The 16,276-nt window shown below is 37.7% G+C and overlaps 1 protein-coding gene across 12 annotated transcripts in view; it reads right to left on the reverse strand.

The window, feature by feature from the left end:
* Positions 1 to 16,276, reverse strand: part of UTRN (utrophin) — a 590,704-nt gene that overhangs the window by 376,907 nt on the left and 197,521 nt on the right. For all 12 annotated transcript variants that reach the window (XM_021936868.2, XM_021936864.2, XM_021936872.2 and 9 more), the window contains 6 exons: positions 14,618 to 14,767; positions 13,504 to 13,665; positions 12,148 to 12,276; positions 11,256 to 11,429; positions 8,895 to 9,050; positions 3,842 to 4,012 (listed from right to left, as the gene is read on the reverse strand). In XM_021936868.2, coding sequence (XP_021792560.2) covers positions 3,842 to 4,012; positions 8,895 to 9,050; positions 11,256 to 11,429; positions 12,148 to 12,276; positions 13,504 to 13,665; positions 14,618 to 14,767 — 942 coding nt within the window. The remainder of the gene's footprint in view (positions 1 to 3,841; positions 4,013 to 8,894; positions 9,051 to 11,255; positions 11,430 to 12,147; positions 12,277 to 13,503; positions 13,666 to 14,617; positions 14,768 to 16,276) is intronic.

The raw sequence follows: 16,276 nt of genomic DNA on the forward strand, positions 1-16,276 counted from the left end.
GAACAGGCAACCTAGAGAATGGGAGAACGTTTTCGCAATCTACCCATCTGACAAACGGCTAATATCCAGAATGTACGAGGAACTTCAACAAATTTACAAGAAAAAAACAAACAACCCCATCAAAAACTAGGTGAAGGATATGAACAGGCACTTCTCAAAAGAAGACATTTATGTGGCCAACAAACATATGAAAAAAAGCTCATCATCACTGGTCATTAGAGAAGTGCAAATCAAAACCACAATGAGATACCATCTCATGCCAGGTAGAATGGTGATCATTAAAAAGTCAGGAAACAACAGATGCTGGAGAGGATGTGGAGAAATAGGAATGCTTTTACACTGTTGGTGGAAGTGTAAATTAGTTCAACCATTGTGGGAGACAGTGTGGTGATCCCTCAAGGATCTAGAACCAGAAATACCACTTGACCCAGAAATCTCATTACTGGGTATATACCCGAAGGATTATAAATCATTCTACTCTAAGGACATGCACACGTATGTTTATTGCAGCACTACTCACAATAGCAAAGACTTGGAACCAACACAAATGCCCATCAATGTTAGACTGGATAAAGAAAATGTGGCACATATATACCACAGGATACTATGTAGCCATTATGTAGCCATTAAAAATGTGAGTTCATGTCCTTTGCAGGGACCTGGATGAAGTTGGAAACCATCATTCTCAGCAAACTAACACAGGAACAGAAAACCAAACACCACATGTTCTCACTCATAAGTGGGAGTTGAACAATGACAACACGTGGACACAGGGAGGTGAACGTCACACACTGGGGCCTGTCAGGGGGTGGGGGGTTAGGGGAGGGATAGCATTAGGAGAAATACCTAATGTAGATGATGGGTTGGTGAGTGCAGCAAACGACCATGGCACATGTATACCTATGTAACAAACCCGCATGTTCCGCACATGTATCCCAGAACTTAAAGTATAACAATTTAAAAAAAAAAAAAAAGAGCTAGTGGAAAAAAATAAGTAAATAATTAAATGCACCTGGAGTAGAGGTGGTCTTTCTAAGCACTAAAGGCAGAAATAATGAAGAAAAAGATGGATTTTGTTGATTAAAAAATATTCAGAAGGGCTTACTTTTTTTCCAAAGAAAAAAGCTTAAAAAAACAAAAAAGGAAGCTATAGTAGTAAAACAATTTTTTTGCAGTCAAACACAACTCACTAAGCATTGATAATCAGAACAGATAAAAAGTTTCAAATTAAAAGACCAATTTGGTGATTTAAAAAAATGGTCAGAATTAGAGGAAAAAGCAGTATTTTTAAAGGAGCTATAAAAGACTTATAAACTAGTGAAAAAATGTTCTAATTAAATAACCAAGACATGATGTCAAGTAGAAATTCTCATTCTCATGTGGTGGGTGCACGATTTCTGAAGGACAATTGCATAATTTGTATCAGACTTAAAAATGGATATATTCCTGTCCCTTGACCAATAATTTTAGGGTTAAGAATTTATCCTCAGGAAATAATTATGAATGCATGCTATGGTTTAGTATATTCATCACAGCAGTATCTATAACAGAGAAAATGGTAATAATTTAAATGGACATAAATAGAGAAATGAGAGAATAAAAACATTAAGAATGAAATACTACACATATCTCTAATATGCTATACAAAAACAAGTATAGGTAAAGAAAAGTGTTAAAGATGTAAGTTTTTAAAAGAAGGTCAATAAATGCTAGTTACAACAAAATTTATTTTTAAATACATGCTTTTGCATGTGCACATCGATATGTGCCCCAAAAAATGAAAAAAATAACAGTATTATTTAATTATAGGTGATTTTTGCTCCTTTTTTTTTGTATTACACTATGCAAATTTCATTCAAATAACTTCTATTACTTATCTTACTAATAAAAACGTAATGATTTTCAAAGTGTACTGCACGAGGAAGATAATATTTCCTTGAAAAACTTGAATTTAACAAAAATAAAGTTTGGTGTTTTTGTTTTGCATTCATCCACAACACACTGATGACTTGCAATGTTCATTTCCATCATACATTCCTTTCTTCACTTCCGTCACACTCACACAGCTCATGGCATGATCACGCTGTTCATGAGCTTTTTTCTAAACTGAGAATAGTCTTTCCAGTGTCTACTATCTTAACTTTCTCCCAGCTGTCATCTCCATAGAGCATTCAAAGTAAGTAGGAGTTGTGTCATCCCACAACCTCTCAGCGCCTTCTCTTCAAGGCCCACAGCAAACATGTGTAGAGCTGTAGAGGATGTGAAACTGATACTTGTGGCTTTATATCAACATCAGTATTGATTGATTATAAATGATCACAGTATTGATCTTTATAATCACCACTTCCCACTAGTATACTTGCTTCTTTCTCAGGAAAGAGTTAGGAAAACAGAATGCCTTGTTAAAAGAGCCACACATGTTCCATTCAATTCTTTGTCTACTGCAAATAATTTGCCTACTGCAGAAGCCAGAACCAGCAAATCAACTTTCTAATTCTGTGATTTCAAAGTATACAGCTAAAGAAAACTCATGTATTGATTTTTAAAAATTCTATTCCTATGTTCTTTACATCTGTAAGTTTGCAATAGAAAGGTTAGTTATTGGTTTTAAAATGTTATTGAAGAAGAATTAAAGTCAGCACAATTCTTTGTAAATACTCTGTAAATATGTGTCATTGATTTTGAAGGTGGTGAATTAGGCTTTTAAGTACTATATTAACATAATACCTATAAAGGCCTCGATGATCCATGAATGTAATGCCTTTGGAATCAAGATAAAAATATCTTATTAAATGAGCTGTTTTACAAATAATTCCATTAAAAAATGGGCAAAGAAAATGAATAGACACTTCACTAAAGACATACTAGCAGCCCACAACACATGAAAAAAATGCGCAACATCACTAACATTAGAGAAATGCAAATTGAAACCATAATAAGATACCATCTCACACCATTCAGAATGGCTATTATTAAAAAGTGAAAAAACAACAGATGTTGGCAAGGTTGCAGAGAAAAAGGAATACTTTTACATGCTGGCGGGAATATATATTAGTTCAACCTCTGTGGAAAGCAGTTTAGAAATTTCTCCAAGAACTTCAAACAGAGTTCTGATTACTGACCCAGAAATCTGATTACTGGGTATATATGCAAAGGAAAATAAATTGTTCTACCAAAAAGATACATGCACTCATATGTTCATCAGCACTATTCACAACAGCAAAGACATGTCATCAAACTAGGTGCCCATCAGTGGCGGACTGAATAAAGAAAATGTGGTACATATACACCATGGAATACTACATAGCCATAAAAAAGAATGAAATTTCCTCTGCAGCAACATGGATGCAGCTGGAGGCCATTATCCTAAGTAAATTAATGCAGGAATGGAAAATCAAATGCCACATGTTCTCACTTACAAATGGGAGCTAAACATTGGGTATGCATGGCCATAAAGATGGGAACGATAGACAATGGGGACTAGCATAGGGGAGAGAAACAGAGGGAGGCATCAGCTGAAAAACTACCTAGTGGGTACTATGCTCACTACCTGGGTGATGGGATCATTCATACCCCAAACCTCAGCATCACACAATATATCCATGTAACAGACCTATACATGTACCCCTTAATCTAAAAGTAGAAATTATAAACAAAATAAAATATAATCATTGTTTTAAAAATATGTTTTCTTAGGACAGAGAAGTGGATAAACAACGCAAAAAAAGAAAATGCTAGACTTAATATGAAATGGAGGGTCATGGCATCCACCCAGATCGCCCAGAACAAATGTCATGTTACACTGGCATCATGCTGGTGTTTCATCTGAACTGCAACTTACTTTAGCCCAGGAAATTTCTGTATCCAAGTCACCAAGCAGACCTTCTGAAGTGGACTTCTGCACCAATTCAGCTTCAGTGGCAGAAAGCCACTCAGAGAGAGAAGCAGCCTCTTTCTTCATTTTCCGGGCCAACTGTGATGCTCTTTCCAGATCCTGTTTTCCTTCTGTCACCTGAGACGGAGAGAGAGACATGGCGAGACTGAGCGTGAGATGAGAATGAATATAAATGGGAATGAATCAGGATATTAACTAAAGATGCAAACTGATTCATATATAACCCCCAAGACATACATAACCTTTGTCTGTAGCACCTTAGAATCCTCTCAGCTTGCATTTCTGCAAGGAGGCAATATACTGTAGTGGTTAAGGGCCAGGCAATCCTGGGTTTTCATCTTAGCTCTATCATTAATTTCCTAAGTGACATTTGTAGAAATGTAGCCCTCAAAATATTGGTATGAGGATGGGCGCAGTGGCTCATGCCTATAATCCCAGCACTTAGGGAGGCCAAGGCAGGCAAATCTCTTGAGTCCAAGAGTTTGAGACCAGCCTGGGAAACATGACAAGACCTTGTCTCTACAAAAAATACAAAAAATTATCTAGTGTGGTGGTGCATGTGCCTGTGGTTCCAGCTACTCAGGAGGCTGAGATGGGAGAATCACTTGAGCCCTGGAGGCTGGGGCTGCAGTGAGGTGTGATCCTGCCACTGCACTCCAGCCTGGGCAACAGAGCAAGACCCCATCTCAAAAAAAAAAAAGAAAAGAAAAGAAAGACTGTTATGAGTATTAAGTGAGAAAAACACATATAAAAAGGGCTGAAACAAAGTTAAAAATCACTAAATAGTATCTATTATAATTTTGAACAGACAATATCTTAGAATCCTCTCCACAAAGGAGTTTGTTTAAAAAATACTGTATTATAGCAATCTGAGGGGAAAATGGCACCATTTTCACAATTATATGTTTTATAATTAACCAAATAAACTTAAAATACAGTACATTACTATGCATCCTAAACCTTATTAATATTTCGCTCTTACTGTTGTTGACAGAAAGCAAATGAACTTAACTAACATTTACCAAGCTCTTAATGCAGCTTCTGTGTTGTGCTAAGGAATCTTACACATGTATGCAATAAAAATTCACAAAACCTCTTTCTACTTTATGGATAACGAAAACGAAACTTAACGAGGTTAAGACCGGCAAGGTGCAGTAGATCATGCCTGTAATTCCAGCACTTTGGGAGGCCAAGGCAAGCAGATCACAATGTCAGGAGTTCGAGACCAGCCTGACCAACATGATGTAACCCTGTCTGTCTCTACTAAAAATACAAAAATTATCCAAATGTGGGGGCGTATGCCTATAATTGCAGGTACTCAGAAGGCTGAGGCAGTAGTACTGCTTGAACCAGGGAATCAGAGGTTGCAGTAAGCCGAGATTGTGCCACTGCACTCCAGTCTGGCAACAGAGTGAGATTCCATCTCAAAAAAAAAAAAAAAAAAACAGGTTAAGGCCAAGGCCGGGGTGGTACAATCTTTGGATTGAGCCATGCCATTCTGGCTTCTACCTCCATCACTCCTCAGACATTGCCCTTGCTAAGTTCAATACTGACCCCAGTGGCAACTGATCCCCTGGCTTCCCAGACCTAGCACTCGCCTGTGTGCCTACCACGTCTTGCTACTTATGTCAGTTTCTTTTGCAAGCTCATCTTCCTCAGATTTCTTACTAAGTGATACAATTCCTAAGACCTGGTCGAGGGCCCTCTTCTTTCACTATATCCTGTTCCTAGACAATCTATCATCCCTGATTACTTTAATTACCACCTCTATGCAGATGACTCATAAAATCCACCTCTTCAGTCCAGATATATTCTCCAGACCTGAATAATCATGTGAGTACCCGACATTTCCAATTAACATTCTCAAAGGTACTTAAAATGTCAACATGTCCAGCCAGGTGCGTTGGCTCATGCCTATAATCCCAGAACTTTGGGAGGCTGAGCAGGCGGACTGCCTTAGCTCAGGAGTTCGCGACCAGCCTGGGCAACACAGTGAAACCCCATCTCTACTAAATACAACATTTAGCCAGGCATGGGGGCATGCACCTGTAGTCCCAGCTACTCCAGAGGCTAAGGCAGGAGAATTGCTTGAACCTGGGAGGTAGAGGTTGCAGTGAGCCGAGATTGCACCACTGCACTCCAGCCCGGGCAATAGAGCAAGACTACATACCAAAAAAAAAAAAAAAAAAAAAAGTCAACATGTCCAATACATACCTGTGATTTCTGCATGCTTCCTTTTTTTTTTTTTTTTTTTTTTTTGGTGATGGAATTTTCACTCTTGTTGCCCAGGCTGGAGTGCAGTCGTGTGATCTCGACTCACTGCAACTTCTACCACCTAGGTTCAAGCGATTCTTCCTCCTAGGTTCAAGCAATTCTTTTGTCTCAGCCTCCCGAGTATCTGGGATTACAGGCACACGCCACCACACCCAGTTATTTTATTTTATTTTATTTTATTAATTTATTAATTTATTTATTTTTGTATTTTCAGTAGAGATGGGGTTCCACCATGCTGGTCAGGCTGGTCTCGAACTCCTGACCTCAGGTGATCTGCCCCCTCAGCCTCCCAAAATGCTGGGATTACAGATGTGAGCCACTGTTCCTGGCCCTCTATCTTTTCTTACAGCACCCATCTCAATGACCACACTATCCACATCATCAAGCCAGAAACCAAGGAGTCATCCTTCTTCTCTTCTTCTGCACCAAGTTCTGTTGATTTCACTTCCTACATATGTCTGAAATCAGTTCCCTCACTCCATCTCCACTGTCCATCCTAGTTGAAGGTACGACCATCTTTCACCAAGAGTATAACAATGATTTCCTAACTGGTCTCCTCACATCCACTCCAGCCTCTCTCCAATTCCTCTTCCAAACTGCAGTGAGTAATCCTTTAAAAGACATATCTGCATATGTGATTTCCCTACTAAAAACTGTGCAATAACTGCTTAAGACACAGATTGAAATCTATAACACAAACTCTATGACATTGGAAAGAATTCGTCTCATCCCATCTCCCTAGCACCATGTTCCCCACACTCGCTCTCTCTGCTCTAGCCACATAAATGTGCCACACTGCCTCCTGCCTTAGAGCCTTTATATATACTGTTTTATCAGTCTTGAAATCTCCTCTAGTTTCACCCAGGTTACTCCTACCCAGACTTCGAATCTCAGCTTACGCATCACCTCCTCAGGGAAGCCTTCCTAACCCAAGACTGGGTGAAATCCCTCTTTACCTATACTGTTAAAGAACCATGTACATTCTTCATAACTCTTCAGACTGATAATGTAACATCATTTCATGTAACTACTCAATATTTTCCTCTTTCACTACCCTAAGTTCCATTAGACAAAGAGATAATTTATCTTTTTCCTCACTGTCTCCTTTCCCTCACTGTCTCTTCTTCCTCACACTCTCCACACTGTATAATTCCCAACACAGAGTAAAGTCTCAATTAAGTGAAACTTTAAATGATTAAATCAATTAATACTAAAATTATAGTCACAATTGGAGAAATAGTGCAAAAACCAGCAATACCATTCCATTCATAAAATGCCCAGTGAATAAATATAATAATATTTAATGAATAACAAGCTGTATAATTCCAAAAAGAAGCTCTAAGGTATGTGTTTCAGACATGTAATGCATCAAAATGCACCACATCAACAATTTAAACTTGAGGAAGTAAGATCAAAATCACATAGAAAAAGCATAAACCGGTCATTCTGATTTCAACTGAAAACAAAATTTCAGCTGTTTTTCTCTGGGCTTATGTAGAAACTTCAATATTACCTCAACTGGAAGTAGTTAATATTTCCTAACTGAAGAAGGATCCAAAATACCATCAAACATGGTTTTCCAATATTACCTATTAAGGTTTCACACTTCCACACATTCTTTACTCTCCTGGTTTCAGGACAAAGATTCAGTCACTCACAATAAATGCTCAACAACTCCTGCATGGATTTACTAAAATGCCCAAATTAGAGATATTTCTTGGCAGGATTTCAAATCCTGGTAGATTAATGTGAACTTCTTGCCACTGGTTATTTACTAGAGCCCTGATGTTTTAACATTTCTCAGTAGACTATTTAGGAATCTAAGGACAATAACTCGAGTTTTACAGGGACTATTATTTCCCATTTTTCCTACATGAAATGGGAAAACATTAGGACTAAAAACAGAATGTTTATCACAATTAAAATTACACTTAGAAAAACCTTACATGTTATGACTAGAAAAAAGCCAACACTGGCTACTGCTATCCATTGAAATTTGGAATTATTAACATTGATTGTTTCCCTTGTATTTCGTTGAAGTACTAAGTCTACCACAATGAACATATATTACTTGTAGTTTCCTTAGAATAACTTATGGAATATCAGTAGCCATTGAAAGTATAACTATTAGGTTGAATTAAATATTAAAAATAAAATTTTTTGAAAGAGTGTCTCACTCTGCTGCCTAGGCTGGAGTGTAGTGGCGTGATCTCAGCTCACTGCAACCTCTGCCTGCCAGGTTCAAGCAACCATCCCACCTCAGCCTCCCAGGTGGCTAGGACTATAGGTATGCACCTATATAGGTATGGCTTTTTTTTTTTTTTTTTTTTTGAAATTTGTTTTGTTTTTGGAGGTTTTCGTTTGTATTTTTTTGTAGAGACAAGGTTTCATCATGTTGCCCAGGCTAGTCTCAAACCCCTGGGCTCAAGCCATTACCTACCTTGGCCTCCCAAAGAGCTGGGATTACAGGGGTGAGCCACTGTGCCTAGCCAAAAATAAATTTCTGTGTAACTATGAATCACTGTAATATTAGCACGTACATTTAAAGAAATATAACAAAAATTATTACAATAAATTGAAAACACATATGAATCTCCTAATTTTCAAACAAGCATTTTCCAAAAAGTGAAATTTAAAAATACATGAGAGAGAAAGAGAGAGAGAGAGACAGGGAGTGTGAGAGAGAGAGAGAGAGAGGAATGAGCTGTGGGACTGCTCTCCTTACCTGTGCGCCCAGGTCATTGTAAAGGACTTTCAGGGAAGTCAGCTGCTCATCCATCCCTTTTGGGTTGTCCGTTTGCTGTTTCTGGACAATATGTCTTCCTGTTTTAATTACAGTTTCCACTTCAAGTTTGACTTCACTCAAAGTTTTATACAGTTTCTTTAAAATAAACAAAGAAAAAGACAAATTACACACTGTGGTGACAACTTGCCAACTGGCATCATATCAGAGGACAGCTTACGCAGACTGACAGCCAAGACCTAACTATGGCGATCAGAGGCCATCATCTTTCTCAGATTTGGTCTGAAGGTCGAGTCAAATGAAATCAAGCTTGTAATAACTTCTTCAAATCTGACAAGAAAATAAACTAATAGAGTTGATGCTCATTCTTTTAAAATCTCAGAAAAATGTTTTAAATGTTTATGAAAGTACTTGATAATATAAATATTTTTGCTACATAAAATGGGAAAACATCAGGACTAAAAACAGAATGTTTATCATAATTAAAATTACATTTAAAAAAAATCTTGCATGTTATGACTAAAAAAAGCCAACACCAGCTACTGCTGCCTGTTGGATTTGGAATTGTTAACATTTATTCCTATTTCTCGGAAGTACTAAGTCTACCATAATGAGCATATATTATTTGTATAATAAAAAATACAAAACTCGATATATCAAGATGTATATGATTATAAGTAAACAGATTTCTGATGTAAATCAAAACCACAATAAGACACTGTCTCATACCAGTCAGAATGACTATCATTAAAGAGTCAAAAACAACAGATGCTGGCAAGGCAGGAGAGAAAATGGAACACTATACACTGTTGGTAGAATTGTAAATCAGTTCAGCCCCTGGGGAAAGCAGTTTGGAAATATCTCAAAGAACTAAACATAGAATTATTATTCAACCCAGAAATGCTATTACTGGGTATATATGTAAAGGAGAATAATTGTTCTACCAAAAAGACACATGCACTCCCATGTTTATCACACCACTACTTACAATAGCAAAGACATGTCATCAACCTACGTGCCCATCAATGGGGGAATGGATAAAGAAAATGTGGTACAAATACACCACGGAATACTACACAGCCAGAAAAAATGAAATCATGTCCTTTGCAGCAGCATGGATGCAGCTCAAGGCCATTATCTTAAGTAAATTAACGCAGGAACAGAAAACTAAATACTACATGTTCTCACTTATAAGTGGGAGTTAAACGACGGGTACACATGCACATAAAGATGAAAAGCAAAGACACTGGGACTCCAAAAGATGGGAAGGAGGAAAGGGGCAAGAGCTGAAAAACTACCCATTGGGTACTACATTTATTATTTGGGTGATGGGTTCAGTCGAAGCCCAAACCTCAGCATCATACAATATATCCATGTATCAAATGTGCACACGTACTTCCTGAACCTAAAAGTCTTCAAAAATTAAAAATTAAAATAAATTTAAATATAAAAAAAGAAATTGGAGCTCTGTAGGTCAAATTCAGAGCTGTCGTCATCCTAGTTACCTGAAACCAAAAAGCTTTATTCTAAGCAGCTTCTCTTGACATCATACATCATCATCTCAACATCTCATAGGATGCTGTCATGTAAGAGACCCCTGAACTATGTTCCATGAAGTCAAGGACAGCACTTTCTCCAATTACCATTATGTCACAATAATCAAATAAATACTTATATACATGCACATATATATTAAAAGGTATCCTTTGTTTTGAAAAGCACAAAGAACTGACCCTATACCTCTCCTATCCTAAAGAGTCTCATCTTAAGTTTTGTGATTCCCAAGCAGAACACTAATTCTAAGATTGTGTCCCCTTAGCTACTTTATTTTTAAATTTCTATTCAATTGAATTATAAAGTTCAAGACTAAAAAAGTAATAAGGCCTTATATATCATTTCTTCTTTCCTATCTTAAGATTTAAATTTCTATTTGAACTTCTATTTTCCTAGAAAATGGAATTTTTATGATATCCATTGTAAGTATGGTTCTTCTAGCTAACTCAAATTTATCCTTGAAAACTTTGCTTATTAGTCACATTCTGCTGAAGCCTTCCTAACTTCACATGGTGATTAAGACATGTTTCTTTTGCTTTGGTTTTTGTTTGTCATCATGTTATATACATGTCTATTGCAGTTTCCTCCGCTATCTCTCTTATCTCTTCTAATGTCTTTGGAGGGAAAGACCACACTTCTTATTTTTTAACATGTTTTCCATCATCAGTCCTTATGTTTAGCACACTCTAGACTAGTGATCATTGGACACACTAGGCATGTACTTGCTAGACCAAGCCATAACAGCTGCTGAAAAAGCCACTGCATGTGCCAATCACCCAACAACCTCACCATACACTTGTCCAGGTGGGTCTGTATGACATCAGGGTCTACGTCCTTCACATCCAGAACATGAAGTTCTGCTTTCACGCCATCCAGCACACGCTTGCAGTCCAGCATGCGCTGTTCGAAGTTAGCAGGCTTCTGGAAAAGCTGAAACTTTGTGGACACCTCTCGGAGTTTCCTCTGTTTGCAGAAATGAAAATATGCAATTCCCATCAGGATGATTATCTCTCTCATCATGAGCATAACACATACTACTAAAAATTTGTACCATAAAGTACCAAAAAAAAAAAAAATTCAGTAATATGACCAAAAAGAAAAAAAAATCCTAATGAAACTTGGTGAGGATACCCTATCGCCTAAGTGAACTGCACAGCCCAGTGTCAAAAATTACAACACTCAGTGTCTTAATCTCAGAAGTAATGGATTTGGATAAGAAATTTAGATAAAGCTGGCCTCACTGGAATTAAAACTTCATGTTCAAAAAGATTGTTCAGGAACCTAGAACTCAAAATGCCCTTCATCACAAATTCAGAGTGAAAGTCAATGTCATATCGACCATGAAAGAACTAAATGATGCATCCAATTCATGCTCAGCCTGCCCACAGTATCAGCCACACAATACTGACAGAGGCTCTGCATTAAAGAAAAAGTCTATTCTAAATCTGGCTCACTCTCCCGTTTCTCAACTCAATTATCAAAATCAGATTTAATATTTTTCCATCCATGCAACAATTTGTTTCTGCTGTCCTGGGATGCAACCTTCAATACATCACTCCCATCCCATGGTTTACATCATAAAGAATATCAACGGTGCCCAAGTAATCAATTCTTTCTCTTTTTAAAAAAAAAAAATTCCCAACATGTTGAAAAGTGAAAGGAAGCTCCTGGCCCTCTTTACCTGTAGCACATCCATCTGACTTCCTCCTCTGGCAGTCCTACTCTCTGGGGAGGTCGGGGGCTGAGAACGCATATTTCTTCTCAACTCCTCTAGGGTTAGCTCATGGGCTGAGATCTCTGCTTGGATTTTCTACAAAGAGATTGGAAAGGGGAGAGGATGTCCTTTTGTTTTCTTAAGTATAAAAAGAGACAATACAAAAGTTCTATATCGTTGTGTTATACATGATATTGTATTTTACATAATGTTGACCTCCACAGAAGCTTTAATAAGTTTTTGTAGTCCGGGAGCGGTGGCTCACGCCTGTAATCCCAGCACTTTGGGAGGCCAAGGTGGGTGGATCACGAGGTCAGGAGTTCAAGACCAGCCTGGTCAAGATGATGAAACCCCATCTCTACTAAAAATACAAAAAAATAGCCAAGTGCAGTGGCAGGCGCCTGTAATCCCAGCTCTTCAGGAGGCTGAGGCAGGAGAATCACTTGAACCCATGGGGCAGAGTTTGCAGTGAGCTGAGATCATGCCACTGCACTCCAGCCTGGGTGACAGAGTGAGAATCCGTCTAAATAATAATAATAATAATAAGTTTTTGCATAATAATAATATGGCCCACTGCATGGTATGACTATTGTACGTGACGCCCATGCTAAGGTCTTTGCATTTGTCGTTTCTAATGTTCACAAGTTATTTATAAGGAAGGAATTGTCCCAACTTCACAGCTAAGAAAACTACAATTTAAAATATACAGGACTTTTCAGCCAGGCACAGTGGCTCACACCTATAATCCCAGTATTTTGGGAGGCCGAGGAAGGCGGATCACCTGAGGTCAGGAATTTGAGACTAGCCCGGCCAATATGGCAAAACCCTGTCTCTACTAAAAATACAAAAATTATTGGGAGGCCAAGGCAGGCAGATCACTTGAGGTCAGGAGTTCAAGACCAGCCTGGCCAATATGGCGAAACCCCATCTCTACTAAAAATACAAAAAATTAGCCAGGCCTGGTGGCGCACACTTGTAGTCCCAGTTATCTGGGAGGCTGAGGCAGGAGAATCACTTGAACCCGGGAGGCAGAGGTTGCAGGGAGCCAAGATCGTGCCACTGTACTCCAGCCTGGGTGACATAGTGAGACTCTGTCTCAAATAAATAAATAAATAAATTTAATTTAATTAAATATATAGGACTTTTGCCAGAGTCTCACACAGAAAGCAAGAGAACTCTAAAACCCAAATGCTGCCCTGTAAGTAAGTCAATCTTTCCCATTGACCTTCGGTTTTGGATGGCAGGAGAGGTTCTCTTATGGTTGAGGAGGCAACTACATAAGCTCTCTTTACAGCTCAGAAGCCCTCAAATACATGGCAATACCTGAGCTTCCTGTGGAACTTGGAAAGCATCTATCCTGTCAGTCAGGTACGTGGTGAGCTGTTTGTCCAGCTCCCCCAAGCTCTCTTGCAAGACTTGAAGCATCTGGTCAGTTTCCCGCAGGACCTGGAGTTGCTTTTCCAAAGAAATCTGCTTGCTCTCTGCCTGCACAGAGGAGAAATTGAATCATTAGTTGCCCAACACAAATATAAATAGCAGAATATATATATTCTGGCCATTAAGAAAAGACTAGAAAAGCTTTCCTCCAAGACTTTAGCCTTCTTTATAAATAAATAATAATTACTAATGATAACAGTGAAAATGTCCCACTAGGATCTTATGTACCATGCAGCTGAATTACTAATTATTACTTCTTTCTATATACAATGTCGAAATACAAAAATGTAAAATTTTCCCAAAAGATGCATTAAACAGAAGATAAAAATTTGCTATTTATTATAATTTTAAAGCATTTTTAGGAATCAGCAATGTCTGCCAATAAGAATATAAAACATAAGAAAAATGTCTATTAATACATAAACATCAGAGTCTCTTTTTTTCCAAAGCCTAAAACAAATTCTATACTACTATTTACTGCACTTTTGGTTTAAGCTTGATGTTATTCATGGGCTGAACATCAACAGTTATTATTTAATATGTGTTTGGAAGTACCTAATATTCATACCCAACCTTCCTATAAAAGAAGTGCTCTTTCTCTAATTTGTGATACAAATATATATGTTACAACCTAGATATGAACTAAGAGACTATGGCTTTGCAGCTTATGTCAAATATCATGGCCCTAATATTTACTAGGATAGTATAAGTTGTTGTTCTTATATACAGCTTTCATATGATCCTTAATGAAACTTAAATATTTTTCAAGTAGAAATCATCTCAAAAATAATTTTTTTAATCATCAAATTCTGCCTTAGAGTGTTAGATCTATTCTTCCCTAGTGAGTACTTCAATACCCTCAATGCCCCTGTGAGCACTGGTTACCAACTTTAACCAACATTAAAGATTTTCCCAACATTAAAGCTCTGTGATATAGAGCTTAGGGCCAGCTCCACTTCATCAATACCTAATCAACACCCATGCACATCCCAACTCTCACCAGGTGACTTAGATCTTCATATCGGCTGTTGAAAGCCTCCAGTTTCTCACTGATTATATCATCCAGGATCCCCCCATCAATCAGAGTCTGGCCAAGTTCTCGAATCTGAGTGCGATTATCTGCCGGGTGGCGCAGAACAGATTCCAGAGACTGGAATGGAGATGGGGAAAAAAAATAATAATGCATTTACTAAGGCAAAAGGTATCAAGGATCCTCAAAATGTCTATTTGTTAAACAAGTAATTCTATTTTCTAAAAATCTACCTAAGGAACAGGACCAAAAATTAAGAAAATTACTAATTCACAAAAATATCCATCCCAGTATTAAAAAATGCATAAAAATAAGCAATTAGCACACGTAATATATAATGATATAATTTCACAAAAATAATTTCAACTATTATTAATTATGGGAGGGTGAGACAGGAGGATCACTTGAGCCCAGGAGTTCAAGGTTGCAGTGAGCTATCATACCACTGGAATCCAGCCTCGGCAACAGAGCGAGACCACGTCTCCAAACAATAAATAAGTGAATAATAAAAAGTTAAAAATAATTATTAATTATACGAGGAAATGTTTACAATCTGAAACAAAGTTTAAAGGTGGAGACAGTACTATGCAAACAAAATTATCTCAACTTTTATTAATTACGTTACTAAAAATAAGTACTCATTTTCCTACAATATACGCAGAATAAGAGGCATTGTTTTATATAAACACTTTTTATATACATAAATCTAATTAACCATATGGGCTAAATAGCATTCCCAGTTTACAGATGGGAAAACTGAAGCTCAGAAAGGTTAAATAACTTGCCTACATACATGCAGTCAAAAGAAGAGGTAAGATACCAACATGGCTCTAAAGCCTTTAAGACCCCAAAGCCTGGCCAAGCGCGATGGCTCACACCTCTAATCCTAGCACTTTGGGAGGCCGAGGAGGGTGGATCACTTGAGGTCAGGAGTTTGAGAACAGCTTGGCCAACATGGTAAAACCCCGTCTCTACTAAAAATACAAAATTAGCTGGGGTGGTGGCACACGCCTGTGATCCCAGCTACTCGGGAGGCTGAGGCACGAGAATTGCTTGAACTCAGGAGGCGGAGGTTGCAGTGAGCCGAAATCACACAATTGCACTCTAGCCTGGTCAACATAGGGAGATTCTGTCTCAAATAAAAAATAAATAAGTAAATAAAAGATCTCAAAGCCTTTGATCCAATATACTACTGTCTAGTATGCATATATAAAAGACAGTAGTTAGGAAGAAATCTACAAACCATTTTAAAATGTTTATCTTAGAGTTTTGCTTTATACTTTTCTTTATTTTCCATATTTCTAGCCTGTACACATATTTACTCTTACATTAGGGAAAAAAAACTAAGCTTTTCATATTTTTCATTCACTCTGTCTCTCACTCTGCTATATTTGAGAAGTGACATCTTTTCTCTAGCAGAGCATCCATCTCCTGGAAGGTAAGTGCCACATTTTACTCATTTCTGACCTTCAATCCATTTGTCCACTCAGTTCCCACATGGTACCAAGACATTTTTAAAAGCATATCTACCCCTTCCCCTTTTATTTTTTGTTAAGCAGACCCACCCCCTTTGCATTGTATTTCATTTAAGAAATGGTTATTAAATTAATGTGTGCTACACACTGTGGT

Source organism: Papio anubis, chromosome 6 (assembly GCF_008728515.1).
Source record: "Papio anubis isolate 15944 chromosome 6, Panubis1.0, whole genome shotgun sequence".
NCBI lineage: Eukaryota > Metazoa > Chordata > Mammalia > Primates > Cercopithecidae > Papio > Papio anubis.